This window comes from Diceros bicornis, chromosome 15 (genome assembly GCF_020826845.1).
Source record: "Diceros bicornis minor isolate mBicDic1 chromosome 15, mDicBic1.mat.cur, whole genome shotgun sequence".
In the NCBI taxonomy this organism is placed as follows: domain Eukaryota; kingdom Metazoa; phylum Chordata; class Mammalia; order Perissodactyla; family Rhinocerotidae; genus Diceros; species Diceros bicornis.
Window position 1 is genome coordinate 24,532,592 of NC_080754.1, and position 21,275 is coordinate 24,553,866.

The window sequence follows — 21,275 nt, forward strand, 5'->3', positions numbered from 1 at the left end:
TTTGTTGAAAGATCTGGAGATTTGTGAAATATGTTTGTATAACTTCCTTTACCAATTTCTTGTTGAGTTTTTTGGCATATCAAAGTGCCGTAATAAAGGAGAAAACACAAAACACATAGCCCCCAAATGATACTTTTTGAGAAGTACAACTGCCGAGCACCCCAAACAGTGCCATTTTCACTGAGGTCCAACAACATTGGCTACAAACTTCAGGGCAGGAAAGACCTGGATTGTGGAAGATTGGGGAAGATCATTTCACTTCTCTGGATTTGATCATTGGTTTTCAAACTGGGTTCCTTGGAGCTCCTCGGAGTGCCCTGGCAGGGCTCCCACCCCTATATCAGTCAGAGCTGCTCCCTTTTGTTGACCTCACATTGTAGGATTCAGGTTCTGATTTTTTGGAAAAGGGATTTTCCTGTTTAGAAAAAACAAAGACTTGAAAGCTACTTTCTTAGATCATCTCTAAGCTCCTGTTTAGTTCTGATATTGTTAGAGTTTGTGTCCAAGAGGAGAAGGAAAGTGGGATAAAAATGGCGTAGGAAACATAGGAGTCAGACTCAAAGAAGAACTTCCCTAATAGCAAAGAGCACACATCACTGTCATGAGTAACACGGGAGGAGAGCTGAGTAACTTTCATTTGTGAGATACTTTGAAAACAGAAGAGCTTGGATGCAGGGAGAAACTGTCCTACCAGAGCTGGGGGCAGAGGAGATGATTCCATGGCAGGAGGCTTCCACGGCCCTGTGAAATTCCTATGTGGGCTGAGCAATTCCTGGATGGGGACAGGCCCTGCAAGCCACAAGGCAAAGTCTATTTTGCACATTTCTTTCCTCCTACCTGAGCTTACTCCTCCCAGCTTCCCAACCTGAGTGATGCTTTCAACAAATATCTGTGAGTGCCTACTACGTGCCAGACACAGCACCCGCGCTGGGGATATAGCAGTGATCAAGGCGAGAATCCCAGCCCTCTTGGAGCTTTCACACGGAACCTGACCTACAAACTGCAGGGTCATTTAGTGATACCTGTACCAGGGCTCCAAAGGAGAAATACAGAGCATCAAGAGCAATTGTGGGGGCCTGGACCCAGGGGTTCCTGGGCCAGGCTTCCTTGAGAAGTGATGTTTGAGAGAAAACCTGAAAGAGAGGGGAGATTTAACCAGGTGGGGAGAGAAGGATCCCTGTAGCAGGGGAGGCCCCCTACCCCAGGGAGGGAGCCATAGGGACAGCCTTTCCCTCTGATGCATGCACGTGGTGATGTACCCTGTGCTCTGAGCTCATTTACAAATTCTCCATTAATGAATGCGCTCCCTTGGTTGTCTCGCTGTCTGGATTAGCTCCCCACCTGTCCTCTGGTTCATCCTTCTCAAACCCCAGGGAGAATCGGAATCACCTGGGTGCTTGTGGAAACACAGGTTTGGGCCCCATCCTCCGCAATCCTGACTCTGTTGGTGAGGCTGACGCCGCCACCCCAACCACATTGGAGAAGCGCCGCCTGCTCAGGGGTAACCTCCATCTCAGACCTCGCTGGACACCCACCTTCGGAGAGATGGAGCCGCTCTGGCCTGGTGGGAGGTGGGAAGTCCCTGCGATCCTGGGGCTGTGGTTTTAGGGGAGCTGCCTGGAGAGCAGAGCAGCTCCCTATCATGGGGAGTGGGGACGTGGTGGGGATACGGTGGACATGTGGCTCATGAGCCATCACTCTCTACCTTTTGGGGTCTGTCTCCACCAGGGATGCTTGAGAAAGGTTGGGGAAGGGCAGCGGGGTTGACCGGCTTGTGGCTGCATAGGGACCATAACACATAGAAGCTCCTCCACACGTATGGGTTTTTTCCCTTTTCTCTGAGGAGTGGGGAGGCCTCTGGAAACTGTGTTCTCTGGTCCTGGCTCCTAAAGGAGGCTCTCTGGTGGTGGAAAGGGCATTGAATTTGGAGTTAAACCTATTAGACAGGTTTGCTCACTGTGTTTTCTCAACAAAATTAACCTCTCTGAGGTTCAGTTTCCTTATCAGTGGAATGAAAATGTCTCTTCTCCCAGGATACGTCAAGGGCCTAATACACAGGAGTTGCTCAAGGAGGGGTAGTCCTTTCCTTAGCTAAGTCCTCACCAGGGCTGGGTCAGGGTCCCTCTGGGGAGGGTGTCCAGCCCAGTGCTCTTCCCTCCTCCCCTCCCATTGTGGCCCTCAGGCTGGGTCTGTAGAGCCCATGGGTCAGCAGAGAGAGCCTCCTGCCTTCCTGTGGGAGCCCCTCTGGCTGCCCGAGGCAGCTCTCAGGGGGAGGTGGCATCCATTCACTCCGCCTCAGGCCCCTCAGCTCCTCTGTGGGGATGGAGGTAGGGCTGCCTGGGCAGGGTTCAGCCCCCAGCCCCCAGTATTTCTGTCTGCCTTTCACCAGCCCACAGATGTAACCCTGTTGACTGGTGAGGTTCTCCTCAGGTAGCAGGTGGGGAGTCAGTCAGCTTTGCAGGCCCATTTTCTAGCTGGAAGAATGTCTGGTTGAAGGAGCCAAAGGGAAGGATGTTGGGGCGGGTTGCCCCCCTGGAGGGCCAACCCAGCAGGAGGCAGGCCCGGCTGATTTTCAAGCTTAGAGTATGGGAGACTACCCAGCGAGGCCTTGAGGCCCAGAACCAGCACATTGTTCAATGCTTGCTCTGTGGTCTACTGGTTGTCCCAAATAAAATGCATCTTCGGCTGGGAATGGAATTGGTCCTCCCACCTCTCAGCCCATGTCAGGCCTCCCGAAGCCCCAGGAAAACAAAGCTTGCACACAGGTGCCAAGTAGGCCTGGGTGTAAGCTCCACCAGGGCTCATCCGTCTCTGCCTTGTCCATGGGTCCATCCTCAGCACCCAGCACAGGGTCTGGCCTCGAAGAGATGCTCGCCAATATTTGTTGAATGACTGATAGGAGAGGAGGTAATAGAATGTAGAGGTCAGGAGCGTGGGATCTAGAAGAGGGCAGACATGGTTTCAGATCCTGCCTCCGAACTTACTAGCTGTGTCTTGGGCAAGTTCCTCAGCCTGTCAGAACTTTGTTCTCTCCATCTGTGGAACAGTGATCCTTCCTCAAAGGAGGCTGACTAGATGTGGGTTTAACCTCACTGAGGAAAGAGACCGAGGAAACTGCCCTACAGTATGAGAAGATAGAGTGAGGCTAGATGAGAGAAAGAACTTCCACAATGGGAATGGACTGAAAGGGCTGGCTGGATCCTGCAGAGGTCTGGCAGAGGTGCCACAGGGGTCTTCTCTGTCCCCTGGAAGTGTCAGGGTCACGGCTTTGCCACACACCTTGCCTGGCTGTTCTCTCTGTGGCTTCCTCCCTCTTCCCAGCTTGACTCTCTGGCTGGAACCTGAGAACTCCGTCAGTATTTCTATGATGCTTGTCACTGTGGAAACCGGGGACAGGAGAGACAGAGAAGGAATAAGAGAAAGTGAGGAAGGCGGGGGTGGGCTAGTGGCCAAGCCACTGGCCAGAGCAGGGGCTGTGGGAGTGGGGGCAGGATGGACCCCCTTGAGGTGAACCCAGACACCCTGCAGGGGCTCTGAGGTCATCCCAGCCATCCCCCAGCTTTGGAGCCAGATGACCCCTCCCTGAGCCCAGGTAGGTAGAGGAGACTGACCCCGTTCGAGGCTTTTAGAGGAGCCCAAGCAGCATGCCTGTTAAACGGGTGTTAGCAGGGTTGCTGTGCTGTGCGAGAGTATCTGAGGCCCTTAGTCCAGTATAGCTAGGGCTCCGTTCATGATGGTTCTTAACAACAGCCACAGTGGTGCCTCTGGCCAGGGGACATGCTTCCACCACAGAGGCTAGGCCAGGTCCTACCTGCCTTCTCCATCTGCAAAAGCGGAGGTGAGAAACGGGCTTTCAAATTTTGTTTTGTTTTGTTTTTGTTTTGGGGTAGTGGAGACTTAGCAAACAGCTTTCAGCAGTATAATTAAATGAAGCTTATAACAAATTAATCTGCCACATAATTATATACATAACTGCAGTTATGCCACATGGTAATTAGTCATCAATAGTAAACAAGCCACACAAACAAAGGTCACTGATGTACCGTTTATGTGGCCGAGCCAGGGAAGCCACAAAAACAAAGGTCACTGATGTACCGTTTACGCAGCCGAGCCGGGGGTTACAGCAGGTCTCTTTTGTCTGGTCAGCTCCCCAGGACATGTCACGGCTCCGGGCTGGAGTTTACCTCTTCGCCAGGTACCGTCCGATCACACTCAGCTGCTGGCACTCACCTGTTGTGCCTGAGTTGTCCCCGTCCCAGGGCCTTCCTTCCATGGTCCAGTCACCCCCAAGACCTGCCGTGTCCCCCCCAACTATCCCCTTTCAGCTGCTCCTTAATTTCTGCTCTGACCTTCAGGCTGCCTTCCTCCTTCAATTTATCAACCATCTGTGCCCCACCCCCATGGGGCAGGCTCTGTCCTGGATGCTGGAGAGACAAGGGTGAAGGGGAACCGTCAAACTGTCAGGGGAAAGCTGGGGAACATTTGGGCTTGTGATGATGAGGTATATTTGCTCTCTGATGTCTCTACACACATATTATTGCTCGTGACAAAGATGTTTTCGTATGACTCAAAAATGGTTATTTTTTAAAAAAAGAGATGAATAAGATCCAGCTTTTTATCTGAAGAAGCCAATGGGCTGGCAGAGAAAACCAGCCTCCCTCCTGCTTGTAAAGGCCCTGGGATAGAGCTGGAGGGTCTACAGAGGCCGTGGAAGCAGCTGTGGGGGCAACGGCATCTGTTGGGTGAGGGACAAGGGGCTGGGGCTCAGTGCAAGTTCCGTTGAGGGGCATTTTGAAGGATGAGGAGTGGTAATAAGAGCTAACACTGAGTGCTTACCATGGGCCAGGCACCGCTATCAGCGCTGGTGTGTGTTAACCCATGCGACCCTCACAGCGTGTGGGGCAGGTGCTCCTGTTGTCCCCATTGTACAGAGGGGAAAACGGAGTGTAGTGGGTTGAATGGTGTCCCCCCAAAAGATACATCCAAGTCCTAACCCCTGCTCCCTGCGAATGTGGCCTTATTTGGAAGTAATGTCTACAAATATGGTTACGATCTCATTTTAAGGTGTCAAAATGAGATTATGATCTTTTGGATTTAGGGTGGGCCTCTAATCAGTGACTGATGTTCCTATGAGAGAAAGGAAAAGAGAGGGAGATTTGAGGCACAGAGACACAAGGAGAAGGCTATGTGAAGACAGAAGCAGAGATTGGAGTGATGCAGCCATGAGCCAAGGAAACCTGGAGCCCCCAGAAGCTGGAAGAGGCTAGTAAGGATTCTCCCCTAGAGCCTCCAGGGGAGCCCTCCAACAGCTTGATCTCAGCCTGAAATATACAAGCTCTCCTCGGGAGAACCACTGGCTTGAGTCACTGTGAGTTCTCTCTCCCTCTTCTCCCACAGCCCCCCTAAAGTCCTTCAGATCCACATCAAGGAAGGGTAAGGCTACCCCACTTCACTGGGATAGCTATCAGCTGACCCAGAGAACCTGGTCCCAGCATCGCTGTCCCCCCTGGTGTATGCCCAGTCCACCAGGAACAGTTTGGCTTCAAAGATGAGCGGGGCCTGTGGTCACAGTGTGGGGAGTCCTATAGGCTGACAGAGCCCCTAAGTGGAGAGACTGGGCTCCTGCTTTGGGGAGCAGTCTCTCTGCTTTCCCCGCCAGCAGCAAACCTGGCTGCCTGTCCTGTCTGGGAGAAGGGAAACTCACTGGGCAGGCTTGTCCGACTTCCATCATCAGTGATCAGAGGGCTCCTGGGACATTTGGAGGGACAGGGCTTCTGGTGGGGCAGGCCGAGCCTTCTGGGGGCTTTGGCAAGGGGTGTGGTTCTGTGGCTCCACCGTGTTTGTGTTCTCACTCATTCCTGTATCCTAATTCTCAAAGAGGGCTGGGGGTTTGGATTGCTTCTCGTGGGGAAGTCAGGTCTGGCTGCAGCAGGAAAGCGGCTTTGGTTCTCTCATGGGAGATGGGAGAAACAACTGAGGCCTGGGGAACCCAAAGGATGCAGGAGGACGAGGTTTGGGGAGGCTTATGGAAAAGAATCACACCGCTTGTCCCTGGGGCCCTGAGGGCGAGGGCTCGGGAGCTCCCACAGGGCCAGGCTGGGCTCAAGAAATCCATGGGCACCCTGAGCAGCACCACCAAGCTCTCAAGGGGAATTACTCCCCGGGAGCGTGGAGGGCTGAAGAGGGTTGTCAGACTCCTGGCAAGGCAGAATCCAAGCAGATTTTCTCTTTTCTTCGTTTATATTCTCCATCTGCTGGCCCCTGCCTGGCATGCCCTCCTCTCCCAGGGTATTTACCACACTTCTCTTAGGGTCCAGGCAAGAAGGCAGCAAGGCTCCGTTGTGTCGGGTTCTGAGAATGTTCTTTCTGTGAGTGTGGGACTGATGTCAGAGCCTCTAGAGGGCTGAAGGAGCCTGCCAGTCTCCAGGGAAGAGGCCCCAGGCTGCAGGGGCAGAGGGAGCTGCCTCAGGCACTGGAGTGAAATCCTTTTAGCTACGATGGAGCAGGATGACAAAAATGGGGAAGAGAGATGTGGGGGCGTTGTCACTTTGTGGGCACTTGAGTGGGTCACTTTGTGTTTCTCTATAACAACAAAAGAGAGAGGATTTCACTGTGGGGCCCTTACTTTCTCTGCATGGTGGAGAGATTGACTTGAAGATGAGAGGGGTTCTTCACAACGTTCCCTCGCCAGGCGCTCGCCCATTGCTGCATCATGTGGTGCTCACTGGTAACCAGCGTGGGAGCCAGGCTGGGTGGCTGCAGCTGGGGATGATTTCAGATGGCCAGAGTGGGGCTGAATGCTCAGCATGGAGCACCCTGTGGCCTTGAAGTGAAAGTAAAAGCAATGTAATTAGTGTAGTGAAGACAAGTGCAAGTTCTGGAATACTCTATGGGTTTGTATCCAGGCTCTGCCACTCACCTGCCAGGTGATCCAGGGCCAGTTACTTAACTTTTCTGTGCCTCAGTTTGATCATCTGTAAAATGGAAGTCTAACAGTATTGATCATGGAATTGCTGGGAGAAATACACGAGTTAATATGCGTAAAAAAATACAAACAGTGCTTGCACATCATCAGTGCTGAATGGTTACTCTTCATGGGTCTCCCTGGCATTAGGGCTGCACTTGGTGAGTCACTCTGCATTTGGAGGATGTGCCTGTGTTTCCATACTCCTGGGTCCCCTGGCAACATTGTTATCATCGTAACACCATCAGTGTCACCTGAGGGCCGATGACACTGGGGGAGACTTTGGGGTGCTGAGCATGGACCAAATCGCTTCTGCCGCAGGCCTTCCTCTCACCCTAAAGCCTCTGATCAGCTTTCTTGATTTATACCTTTTATTCCGTACTGTCAGCTTTTACTCCCTCACCTGTGGATTTGATATCACAGGAGCATCTCTTGAACATATGATTCCTCCTTTCTGCTCAACCACATCACACGTTGTCAGGGCCAGGGGTTGCCTGCGAGTTCGCAGAGCTCACCCTCTCACTGCTCAGAGGAGGACATGGGGACCAGCGAGTGGCAGGGATGGGGAGAGTGATTAGGGGACTCTGTGACTTGGTCGTTTACAAAGTGCAGTGCTCTTTCACCATCTGGCGCCTCCCAGAAGGAGGAGAGTGGTTACCATCGCCCCTAGTCCTGTAGGCGCAGGCAACCAGGCCTCCTCTGCTGGTTTCCTTCAGACCCCATGACTAGGTTCCAGCTGGAAGACCTGGGGCAGCTCTGTGCCTGTGGCCCTGGGCTGGGGCAGGCTCGGAGTTGGTAATTTGGAGGAAGGAGGAGAAAGGAGGGCCTGAGGCCCTGGCTTCTCCCGCCGGCCTGGCCTCCTGGGGTGGAGCCCAGTCTGGGCCTGACCAGCGCCCTTCAACCAGGTGAGACTCATCATTTAAGGGAGTTCTTGCCCTCAAGGGCCAGAGGGACCACCACCCCTGGGCCCCTCTGGGGAGCAGCCTGTGCACTTGGACTATTTCCTGGGACCACAAGGTGGGGAAGTGGCTGAGGTTCCTGCAGCTCCTGGAGAGGCGGCCGCAGCCCCTGCTCTGCTCTCCACTGAAACAAACTCAAGTCCCTCCGACCATCTCATGAGCTGGACAATGGCTCATTTAACCCTCACGTGACCCTGCAGACCAGATATTACTTTGTCCTATCTTATATGTGAAAGAGGCTGAGGGAAGTCATGAGGGCAGAGAAAGTGAAGCAGAAATCAAACTCAAGCTTGACTGGAAAGCCCGGTGATGCCCTGTCTCCAGGGAACAAGGGAGGGGCTGGGGAGGCTAGGGCTGGGCAAAAACAGAACCGCACAAGCCAGTAATATAGGGCACTAGAGAGGGGTGTAGGGGAAAAGGAGATAAACTCTAGAGACTGAGGAATGCAAAGAATGAGAAATTACAGGAAGAGAGGGAGAAACCACATCTCCTTCACGTCCCTACGGCATGGCGTATATACCTGTTCATACGTGCTATACAGAGAGAGAGAGAGAGGTACATACAGGTATAGACCTTCTGTAATAGGAGACCCTGGACATGTGGGGCTTTATGTCCAGAATCCTCCAGCACCCAGGCAGGGAACACAAATGGACACACGGCCTGGTGGGGTAATCTGGAAAACCCGCTCGTCAAAAGGGGGCGGCACTCCCCACCCCAACCCATGTGCCCTGCAGGCAGGGGGCTCAGGGCTGCCAGAGCTCCAGGTCTTTTTTCAAGAGAAGCAGGAAAGTAATTTTTTTAAATGTGAACTCTCTTAATTTAAAAATGTTGATAACCAAAACAATTTAGAATATCATTTTAGAAAAAGGAAAAAAAGCCATGTTCAGCCCGCATGCTGCCAGGGTGCAACCTCTGCTTTATTGCACTTGTTTCCATAAGGGTCTCACCACTAGACTGTGAGTTTCTCCAGGGCTTCTAAAGACCGCAGGAGGAGCAGTGGGGTGTGGGGGGATTGAGAAGTGGGGGATGTGAGGCTGTGAGGAAGAAAGCACCCAGATTTCCAGAAAGAAAGGAAACAGGCTAAAGACAGACCAATGCATTGCTACCATAAGATGCAAAAGGAACATTCTGCCTTTGACCATGGAGATGCCTTCTGCCAGCTCTGCACCGTCACGGTGTTACCAGAGCCCTCAGCCCCATGCGGAAGACTTGAGGACACAGGCGCATGAGGGCTGAGCAGGGCAGGGAGAGAGGATTGACGGGAGGCGGTGGGAAGCAGCTCAGCCTGCTTGCTGAGAAGTGAATCACATTTCCATGTGATGGGTGCAGTTCACACTTCGTAAGGGAACAGGGAGCAACCGGAGCCTGACTTTTCTAAATATACCAGGCAAGCCAACAGCCGCCTGGCTCTGAATTGAGATTCCTGACAGGAGGCTGGGTGAGCCCATGGATTCCACATTTGCAGGCTGCATCCCAAGCTGTGCTTCTCCAACTAGGGGAGAGGGGCTGATGCCGGGAGCTGGGACTTCTGGAAGGAGACCCCAGACTTCCATTCCTGGGCAAATACCTGTAGGAACTCTGGGAAACCCTCCTAGGCTGGGGTTAAGGTGTACAACCACAGGGCTTCCAAGGCCAGAGGGGGCCACTTGAACCCCACGGCAGACTTCCTTCTTCCTGTTGCCATCGGCCCTCGCAGGGCTGCTGGGCACAGAAACCTTTGGTTGTGTCCTCTAAGCTTCCAGGTACGGGCAGTATCCATGACACCCTCCCCAGGGCCTGGGAGGGTCTGTCTCTCCCAATTCTGCAGCCTTCTTGAAAGTTTATGCCTGAAATCGCAGTGTGGGCAGCTGAGGCTCTGCCGTCCTTTGTAGGAAGCTCAGGTCCCTGGAGAAGCATGAAATCCCCTCATTGCACACCCAGAAGTGCCCTGCAGGGCCATCCTGCAGACTGGGGGAGGTGGATGAGGAGTGGTCCAGCTCTGCCACCGACCAGCTGTGTCCCTTTCTCTCCTTGGCACAAGTTTCCAACTCTGGACAAGTGGGGGCTGGAGGTGACGATGCCAGTATGAGGCCCCTTCCAGTTCTGATCCGTCATGGTTCCCTCGTGTGCGACGTGGGCTGGAGGTTTGGAGCGGGTTCAGTGACAGTCTTCCATGGAGCAGGTGGGGCTGCTCATCTCCTTACTCCGAATACGAAGTGCAGCAGCCCAGGCCTCTGGCAGCCCATGATCAGTGCCTGGAGCTTTCAGGGAGAGTTGGGGCTTGATTAACTGTCCTGTTGCTGGGGAGAAGAGGCAGAGATGATCCAGATAAACCATTGATCCAAAGTAGGCCTTAGACTGTGGTCAAGATGCCCGTGGCATGTGGGCACACACTGCGCACTCCGGGTGCTGTGGGAGGGCGCTCTGGTCCTGGGCTGCTGCAGATAAGCATCCTGCAGGCCTGCGAGAAGTCCTCGTAATCAGACTCGCAGCTGTCGGCAGCTTTGCTAATGAGAAGTGCCTGAGGAAAAGGCTGAGTCCTGGGAGAAGCTTGGAGCTCAGACACCCCATGCTCAGACTGGAGCGCCATGCAGGGTGCTGCAGCCTGGAATCCAGGAGGTGGAGCTCTTTGCACCTTGACCTCCCATGCACCCACTGGGCTTCTCCAGGAGCCTGGTTCAAGGGTACCGCAAGGGCACGTGGGGGACTTAAAGTCTCTAAGGAGCCAGCAGCTGTGCCCTGTGAGGAGCTGCCTAAAAGGAACCCCTGCCTCCAACCAATGTCCCTGTGCGCCAGAGAACAGGGAGGCAGCATGGTAGAGGGAAACCACTGGGATCTGTGGGATCCGGTTCCAGCCCTGTGTCTTTGAGTCCTCAGAGAGACCATGCCTGAGCACAGGAGCCAAAGCAGCAGGCCCAGCCCCTCCTAACACACTGCCTTTCTAAGTTTCCTTGGAGAACGTCTCAGGATCTGCAAACCACCCAATTTAATCATTTGTTTATAAGCTTCCTACCAGTCTCTCAAACCCCTGTGGAAAGTTAGGTACCGAGAATACAGCAGTCCACCAGTCTGGAGGCACCCTGCCTCATGGGACTCACAGTCTTGACAGGCAGACAGGTGAGGGAAGGTGGCAGGAAGGACTACGGGGGAAAGGAGGGCATCGTTGGTGATTTAGCAAATAAAAGTACTGCATGGACACACTTACGCCCCTCCTCTCCAGCTCCTGCTGAGATGCCTGACAGGCCTGGCTGGGCAGAGAAGGGTGGCCTGCAGTCTCTGGACAGGTGGCCTTGGGGCCTGAACTCAATCCCTTCCCTAGCACTCAATCCAAGGGGGCAGCCCTCCCTCGTTCTCACCGAGCCCGACATGTGGGGATGTGGACTCCTGCTGCCTCATCTTCTGATTTCTCTTACATGGTTAATGACATCTCTTAATGTTAAAGTGTTGGCAACTGATTCAATTTTTTATAAAACCAATGCAATGTGGACCAAATAGAACAGGTCCACGGGCCAGATCTGCTCTGAGGGTCACTGCTCAGGGGCCTCAGGTTTGAAGTAAGAAGAGTCAGGGAAGAACTCGCAGATTCAGGAGCCCTTAAGGCAACGTTCTTCAAAACTGCTCCATCAGCCCCGCATCAGAATCACTCGGGGGACTTGAGTGAAAATGGACCCCCAAGCTCTCTCTCCAGCGATCCAGACTCGGTAGGTCTGGAGAAGCCCAGTGATCTGATTTTGTCAAGCACCCTGGATGCACTCAAGGCTAGGAACCTCTGAGTCAGGGGCTGGGCAGAGGAGATCGAGAAGGTCGGTCAAGGAGGCAGGAGAAAACGAGAAGAGCAGGCTGTGAAGAGCAAAGATCATTTCAAGAAAGATGTTGGCTTCTTGGGAAGGATTCCAAGGTCCCTCTTCATTTCCCCCGCAGCATGTCTTGGCTCCTCCCCAAGGAAGAGGAATGCTGATCTTAATGCTCAGTTTCGAGATTCTGATGGAGCTACATCTGCTAGTGAGAGTGAGTGGAGCCAAGGGGCACTACGAAGCCGGTGTGAAGGGCTGTGGGTCTCTCTTCTGGCTCTTCTAGCTTCATGGCAAGCAGAGCAGGGTCTGCTCTTTCTCCCCAGATGCCTTCCTGTCCTTCCCAGCCTAGGCCAGCCTGGTGCCAAGCATGGTGGCACACACACTCGATCTTTGAGTATTTCTTCCCTGGAGCTGGTGGTGTATCGGTAAGCCTTTCTCCCTACCACCATGGTGAGACCTAACTGTCAGGATGGAGAAGAATGGGGTGAGGTGGGTGGGAGGGGAGCTGAGCAGTCCTCACAATTTCCTTTAGTCTGAGCTATTACCTCTTACTAGTTTAGGAAGCAGGAGTGTTCTATGTGGTTTTGCCCAGCTTACCAGAACCCTCCCCTGGGACTCAAGCCATTAGTGTGAGTTAACATTACACTTCTCGCTGGTTGGTTCACCATTGTTTCTTTTGCCTACACCTTCATTAGGGGTACATGGAGGAGAAATGAGAGTTCTGGGCCAGGGTTGGGTATTGCTGGACTCCTTAATCTCTGACCAAACCATACCATTATTTCTGACATCCAGCAGGATGGCACCCCAATTTCAACCATAAGACAAGGACTAAAAAGTGGCCACTGGATTTCATAACAAAGATGTCACTAGTGACCTTGAACAGAGCTGTGTCATTGGCATGATAGGAAGGGCCAGGCGCTGGTGAGATGGGAAGAGAGTGGGAGGTAAGAATAGCGAAGTGCCTGTGGTCACCGTCCCAGAGAACAGGAGGAGAGAGGGTGGAAGGAGTGGAGCGCACAGGGTCAAGGCCAAGATGCAGAGGTACTTGTTGGGTAGGGCTGGCAAAGGGGAAGTACAGAGAGGATCAGATGGCTAGAGTGAGGTCCTGAGCCGGGGGTGGGTGTGGGAGGGGGGGATGGAAACATTTAGAGCACAAGGGAGGGACTAGCTTTGGCTAGAGGGTCACCCCTTCTATTCCAACAAGAGGAAAAGAAAAGGAGGAGCTGGTACAGGTAAGTTTATAGACTTGGTGACAGAAGGTTGAAGGAACTGCTGTCTGATGGCTGTTTTCTCTGTGAAATTGGGGGTCCTATCTTGGGCTCAGAGCAAGTCAGAGGTTTAAGAAGGATGGAGTTTTAAGGGAATCATGGGCAGTGTGCCAGGCAGGCAGCCCCAAGGGTGAGAGACTCAGGGAAGGGTAGCAGCTGGACTGATCCCAGCTTGGGGTTTTGCCACGAGGGTGCAATGGGAGGGCAGAGGGACAAGGAGGTTTGTGATAGTGGTGAGAAGAATGGTGGAGTCTGGTAGGAGAAGGTTAAGGGGTCATGGGCAAGGGAGATCAGGGAACAGCGAGGGATGGGGAACAGAGTAAGAGAGCTGAAAGCTTCAGCAAAGCCATGGGATGGATGAGGGCCGTAGAGGGCAGGACACAGCCCTGGAGCTGCCCTGGCAGGGGCAGAGAGCCAGTCCTAGCTCTGTGTCTCACTGTGTGGCCCTGGGGAGGTCATGTACCATCTTGGGGCCTTGGTTTCCTCTGCACAGTGCAAGTGATGGCTTCTATGGCTCATAAGGGTCTACGTCAGCTGTGGTGGGAAGCACCCCAGAGTAAAAAGGAACTCTCAGATTACAGGGCACACCAGGAGAAAGCAGCCACCGACGGCAACCACCTGGTGACATTTGGGAATGTGGGTGAAGTGTGGAAGATGGTCTCCTGACACCATGAGCCTCAAGGAGGACACGAGCCTCAAAGAAGACGTGAGCCTGAGTGAGGGGTTCTGACAGAAGGCACTTAGTCTGTGTTCAGAAACTGGGGTGTAGGCACAGGGGGAGTGGCAGCTGGACTGATCCCAACAGGGGGTTTTAAGCCTGTGAGGCACCACAGGGGCTGCTGGTCCCAGCCGGGTCTTCTCAGACGGATGAGTTCACATCCACCGGGAGACACTAGAAAGCAGCAAATGGTATACTCCATCCAGGGCTGCTGACACTTTAATCTTTCAACCTAATAATCATTTAACCTATTTGATGATGGTGGTTTATTAAAAACCAAAACCAAAAACCAAGGAAATCTCCCCAGATCTCAGGCTAAGCCTTTGTCTCTTGTTTTTTTACGCCTGGATGAGCTAACATTCCCTGATGGGGAAAGCTGCCACCCACAGATTAGTACTTTTCAAGGTGTTCAAGGAGCCTTAGCCCTGAAGATGTTTCGAGGATAAAGGTCGAAAATAGCTTTGGAAAATCCTACACTGGCACCCCTCTCTTGGAGATTCACAACGGCATTCAGATGCAAAAAGATCTAAAAAGTTTAGCAGGAGAGAAAACTTTAATTTTGTTTCAACTTTTTAAACCACAGAACCCCCCCTCCCTCACACACCCACACCCGCATCATCACTCAGAACTAATATTCTGTGGATTTCGCTGTGACATACACTAGTTAAATAAACAAACCACCTGCAGTCCACTCTCACTATCGGCCCAGCACAATCAACCAGAGTGGTTGTTCAGGATTTCACACACCCTCGGTTATCTAGTTGGTATGTCCAAAGTTGGTGTCACTCAAAGCACCAGAAGACTTTAAGCCTGTTAAAGGGTGAGATTAATCCATGGCATGTGCAGAAGCATTCTAAATCTGTGAGAAAACCCACAGTCCAAGAGTCAAGTTCACTCACACCCACAGGGTGTACTGGACATGCTGCAGACAAGCATTCTCCGGGCCAGACGCAGCCTTATAAGGTGGCCTAACATTTTCTCATGGCCCAGGCCACCCTCCAAAAATATCCAGAGACAGAAGAAGACTGGGAACTGACCTCCCTGAACGTTTCAGATTAACAAGCAGGCTGTGCATTAAACAGGAGCCCTAACACCTGCTTTATGACCGGTTCCAAAAGCCCTGGGCATTTCAAAACCAAGCAGCCTGCAGGGTCCGTGCTGGGGAGGGCTCTGCATCGGGAAGAGGATAGATGGAGCCTCGAAGCACGCATCCAAGCTGATTTTTTTGCTCTAAAAAGTGTTATTTCTTGCACCCTTCCAGAAAATGCTTTCAGATCTGACTGCCTTTACTTTATATGGACAATAGAGGTCCGTGACTAATTTTCATTAGTGCGCCTTTCTGCCCCTTCGGCGTCCTTGGGCTGAAGCCCTGTTCCAAACTCCTGACGCCCAAGGGCCCAATCGCTTGTGAGGTGCTGCTCCCTAGCGGGGCAGCCTGGCTACAACAAGAGAGAGGCGGAAATGGCGTTTGGACTTCAACCAAGCGCAGCATCTGGAAAGGCATCTGGACTGCATTCGCGAAGATGATAGAAGCGAAAGCGCTGCCGTGGTGGTCAGAAGTCTATGCTCTGGAATTAGCGAGCAGAAAATGTGATTTCCAAACATAAAGATTTATGAAATGAATACTAGGTGTTGACATACACAGCCTTTCACACATTTTATTGTTGCTCATCAAATGAGACACTTTTGCTCATCAAATGAGACACTTTTAGGGTGAACTACCTTTTGTGGGAAAAAAGAATATTTTTGGTGATGAGATCTGCCTCTATACCAACTAAGGGGTATCTCTCTAAATCTGAAAAAAAAAAGATTAGTCTCTCACATGTTTAAAAGATAGTATTGGTCTAAAGACCACACAGCTCTCCCTTCTAACTCTGGTTCTCAGTTGCAGGCAGGGGAATGTTAATAGGTATGGCTATTTTGGTAATAGCTGCTTATAGCAGGTTCTTCACCACTAAAATGTATGACAGTGAGCCAGTCTATTTGTATGGCTGGGATTTTTTTTTTTTTTAAATAATATGAGGAATTGCAAAGCTAGTCTTCATTCTTGTTAAAGGGAACAGGACAACATAGCAGTATTTCTGGAATGCTGTGTGTAACAGTAGGTCTCTTAATTATACCAACGGTAATTCTTCAGGCTAGGGCTTATGTTAACATAGTACACATAACTGCCACAAAATATGACAGCGACAAATTCGAGAGCCCTGGTTTCCCATTACACCCTAAGCTTGTACAGGTTACATTTTCTGGGTAGCCTCTACTATTAACTTGACCATCTGTTCCTCAGTTTCAGTTGAAATAATTTTCTTTTCATAACTGAAAAGCCTGTCTTTGAAACAGATTAGACTCTATACGAGGAGAGAGGTGGTTTTAAGCACTGTGTTGGTAACACCCAAGGCGTGATCAGAAAGAAAACGCTCCCCTTTGGAACAAAGACCACACTCTCGGGCAACGGTGACGGTGACCTCTGAGAAGATGGGCCGACTCAGGCAGGGGGCATGTGACTGATGGAGGCACATATGAGACCTCGTGTTGGAAAGTGCCTGGCACACGGAGACATCAGCGCTGGCATCTTGAGGTGAAGAAATGTGGGGTCTAGAACTAGCAGGTCAGAAACAGCCCAGCTGAGAGGACCCTGTCCTGTCTTTTCAGCGCTTCTCACCGTGAACTTGGGAGTGTGTGAAGCAGTTCCTAGGACTGTCCTGTATTTGGAGGCATTTTCAGGAGAAGGTACTTGACCGCATCCTGTCTTAATATAAGATGAACATTGTATTTCCCCTCTCAACTTACATTAGAAAAGTTAGATTAAAAAATCATTGTAAGACAAGGGTCCTCAATTTTTACCGGTTAATTTCTAAGATTTCCTGGTCATTTACATGAGGAGTCCCTCCTGTCCCTCTGTAGCCAGGATGGAGAAGGGCGTGGTAAGCTTGAAGCCGGACTGATAGGAATAATGACTTTTTGGAAACCTCTTAATAGAATCTGTCTATTTTTACTGTAAGTGCAGAAGCATCATGAATAGCAGAAATAGATTTTTAAACTGTCAGAGAGCTGGAATCCAAACTGAAACTCTTCCGTATTCCTAAAACAACACATTCAGGCCAATTTAATGTGAGAAATCATCACACTCACTGCTCAGTATTTCAAATCCAGGCAGAGCACACACCAGTTTATTTTGAAATGCAAGACAGATCAGTATTTTATGACTACAACTTCTTACCACATTAACAATATCAGGTAAAAACAGCTTCCAAATGCATGCATAGAAAGTTAAGCATAGTCTTTGAACTCCTTATTTCTAAATATACAAAAAATACATTTAAATTATATAATTTTAGTGAATCAAAGACTTATAAAATTACAATTTTGGTTTTCACAACATAGAAAAAATACAAAAATGACTATATATATGGTTGTCTAATTTTTTACCCAAATTTCAAAGGAGCAGTATGTACTGATTCTGATGTTTTATAATGTTTTATCTGAAACTCAGAATTGAAAATAATTTGCAGGTTGTACCACATCAATGCCAACCTTTTATTATAAATGAATAACTAAAAAAACAAGTGGAAGCGAGGGCACAATCTCCTCACACGCCTCTTTAACTCCACATCCTCTACACCCTTCCTGTCAGAAGTGCGCTCCTGAGGACCGAACTTGTTTTGGGGTGGGGAGGAGAGTGCTTTTTCCATCACTAAATCTCCAGGGTGCCCGTGATAATGGTCAGGATGAGTTTAATGAATGATCCCAACCTTAGCAAACAGAACACAGCAACATGCCGGTTAGCACCTTGTGTCTACAAAGCACTGCTACGTACTTCAAAGAATTCTCTGCTAAAAGGTGGTCCCCGGAGGGGGGATCTGAAACACCCAGTCAAGTGGGCAGCCAGGCAGATGATGCCTTTGAATAGGCCCTTAAATGAAAACGAGAAGTCTGACAAAATACCCACCCAACACCACCCTCTTCATTCACACTTTATAAGACGATGTGGCATTTGGTGGGGTTAGATGTTCTCAGTTAATAAAAGAACACCACCACTTCAAAGGAGAACTTAATTCATGTTAGAGATAAAGAAACCGGTTCCTGAGAGGTGACTGAAGGACATGGTGGCATTCCTCACTTATCTGCCATGAGCATTTTAAATGTTGATGGACAAAAATACACACTGGGGTTGAGACCTTTTTTGAGAAGGGAGTTGTTTGCTGTGCTCTTGTTGCCAAAGTTCAATTTGATGCAATATCACTGTTTGCGACAGACTGTTTTCCACAAATAGTGACAGATTATAACAGTGAGGCCTGAATAAAACCCCCAATCCAGCAATCCTGGAAAACCTACATTTTCCATCCCATGTTCTATAACTATTCCAAAAACAACTGAAAAAAATCTTACCCCAACTAAGTAATAAGACTAATATAACCCAAATTGATTTTATTTTATAGTAGAAATACATTTTGGAAGAAGAAAAAGCATGAAAAATAATCTTTCCCACATATTTTGTTCATGAAGTACAAGAATAGATTCTAATCTCAACACACCTAAGAGTGATTTTAAGAAGCAGAATTTTAATGTTCAATTCAAAAATAATTTATTACACATTTGCCTGCATTAAATTTTACGCTGCATACTTTCTTCTCATTTTCATCTTAATTTTCCAGCTTCTATGAAACTACGCACTTAAAAATTATCTTCCATTATGATACTCTTCTGATATTAGCAATTATATTTTAAATGAAAACTAGTAAGCTAGTAAACTAGACTTGTAAAATTTTAAAGAGCAATCAATTAAGAAAAAAAAAGGCACCACCGAGAACATTCTGTGTTTAAAATCTAATGCACATCTACACCTGGGCTTTACATTTTCATCCAACCCTTTCCTGAAGAGTCTTAAATGTACAGTTGAGCAATTAAATGGTATGAAGACATACTGTTAATTACAGTGTCCATCTGACTAAATTATTTCTTGGCTGCTCCAACATGCGGGGAGGACACTGCCTTTGGTTCATGACTGCCCAACTGGAACTCTTCACTGCCTCTGGACTCACAACTCGGTGGGATTACACAGGACCATAATTAGGAGAAGGAGCCTGAATGAAGAGCTGAATGAAAATTTAAAAATCAAATAATAATGGTGTATAAACCTATTCCTGAATGTTCTTCCGGACTACATTCCTAAAGTAACACCTTCCATGTGCTTGCAATAACAGATTCTCTACTTCCATGTGCCTGGACTGCCTTCAGGACCATAAATGAGAATAGCTGTTGGCAAATACATCCTTCACAGGTGTTCTGAGAATGGGGCTGTGAAAGGTACTTGTCATTTACATTCTGAGGACTGTCATTCTGTTAAAATATGATAGAGGCTGAGCCCCAGATAAGGTAAGATCTCTACAACGTACACAAACTTATTAAATTCAAGCACTGTTTCTTAGTGGCAGGCAGTGAGGACTCAACTGAAAACAAACAAAAGGTTTTAGTTGTTTTCTGATTAAGGTTCTACCCCAAAGCGTCACAGACATATACATTGTATAATTCACTTGCTAGATAGGAGGGGACAGGTCCCAGCCATAACTTCAGAGCATTCCAAAGTTTGCCGCTTCAAAAATACAGAGAGTTTCCAGCATGCAGTCAAGCACTTTGAAAAGGGAATGCTAATTAAACACACTGCAGACTGAAATATAACTCTACCACGAGCTGGGCATTCAACTGGTCCAACTTCATTACTTAGACTGTAACTCTCAAGTATTTAGTGTTCAGCTCTTTATTTATCAGATACATGAAGGAAACAGGAGGATATAAAATGCCAAATCCTTTTCTAGCGCCATCATAAATATTGGGAACTTCTGGTTGAAAGAGCATGCTGAAATGGACCAGCCAGGATGTTTCATGTAACAGCTTTTTTTTTTTTTAAATAAAATCCTAGGCCCACGTGATACTGAATTTTGGTTTTTGTTTTATTTTTTAAATATTTTAAAAATAGTTCTTACTTATTTTCTATGAAATGTATTAGGAACTCAAAAAGTCTGCAGCATTTTTTGTCATTGAAAAGTTTGTTTTTTGGGGGCAGTGCAGGAAGCAGGAACTATTCAAATTTCTTGTGTTCTTCAGTATGAGAAAGGACCTTTCTTCTCTGGTGTATCATGTGGAAGTATAACTGAGGAAAAACTGGAAAGAAAAGAAAGAACTGGTTAAGGAGATCATTTACAATTGCATGTTCTATTTAAAGCACATGGATTAGGTCCTCTCGGACTCTCTGACTCTCCTTTCCCATTCAGCAACCAAGCAAGGTACCAAGGTGGGCTTGGGGAAGGGAGGGAAAACGCAGAGACTTACCTTTTCCTGCTTTAGCGGAGGTGGAAAGGGTGGTTTGGACTGGAATGACAGACACTATTGTCACTATCCTTACCAGTCAAGATGCCACACAGCCACCAAAGAATGCTCTTTACACTCTCCTATTATCTTCACATTTATTCTCCGATTTCACAACAACTAGGTGAAGAATTCTAGTGATGGAGTTACTATTCCTGTTTACAGAGAAGGAAGTCAGGCCCCAGAGAGGGTAGGCGACTTGCCTAGGGTTTCACAGCAAATCACTGGCAGGGTCAGGACCGGACTCTGGGCCTCTGACTCTTAGTCTAGCCCCCTCTGTCACTGCTCTGTCACCTGGGGGATCTCCCAAGCATACTTCCCGAGAAAGGCTGTTCTTGGAACAGGAAGACCGAGGAGGGAGGAGTACTATAACATTTGCTCTGACACAACGATGCCAGGTTTGGACGTAGGAAAGTCCTGGTGAAAAGTAAGCCATTAGCGGTTAAGTGCGCGCGCTCCGCTACTGGCGGCCCGGGTTCGGATCCCGGGCACGCACCGACGCACTGCTTCTCCGGCCATGCTGAGGCTGCGTCCCACATACAGCAACTATAAGGATGTGCAGCTATGACATACAACTATCTACTGGGGCTTTGGAGGAAAAATAAATAAATAAAATTATAAAAAAAAAAAAAGTAAGCCAGCATCTTAGGCACTGGAGAGTCTGTCTGTGGTCATTTCACAGATTACTTGAAGAAGCACTGATTCTCAAAAGAACAGGGTGGCACTGCCTCCCTGGGGAGTATTTGGAAGTAGGGGAGAGGGATGGAGGGGAGGTTACTGGCATTTAGCAGTCGGGGCCAGGAATGCCAAAACATGCGATGTGTGACAGTCCCCCACAACTAAGAATTGTCCCACCCCAAATACCTACAGTGTCCCTGCTGGGAGACGCCAGCTAAAGCTACCTGGCCTTCAGCAGGTTACTGTAAACTGGAGGTTCAACAACCATGTAAAACCCTACAGTAAGATCATCTGGGGTACAACATCCTTCCTTCCCTTCCCTTCCCAACAGCTCCAATCTCTGTTTGTTAGAGAGTAGCTTGTATTTTGGGGGAGGTAATTTCTACCACTGCCAACTCTCCCCTGACAGTTTCTTCCTTTTTAAATTGGTTCTACGTTGGCCAAGTCTCAAACGATCTCCCAGAGTACTCCACAACATCAGTGGGTATGTGCACAGATCTGAGCTGCAAAGGAGGCTGCCGCTGCCCAGGGCTGCTGTCCACTCCACTC

The 21,275-nt window shown here is 49.4% G+C and overlaps 1 protein-coding gene across 1 annotated transcript in view; it reads right to left on the minus strand.

Annotated features, from left to right (window-relative positions):
• Positions 1–16,830: 16,830 nt before the first annotated feature.
• The window catches only part of HACD2 (3-hydroxyacyl-CoA dehydratase 2), a 94,331-nt gene continuing 89,886 nt past the window's right edge, over positions 16,831–21,275 (minus strand). The window contains exon 7 of the mRNA XM_058555933.1: positions 16,831–19,844. Within this exon, the coding sequence (XP_058411916.1) occupies positions 19,762–19,844 (83 nt within the window). The 3' untranslated portion in view covers positions 16,831–19,761. The remainder of the gene's footprint in view (positions 19,845–21,275) is intronic.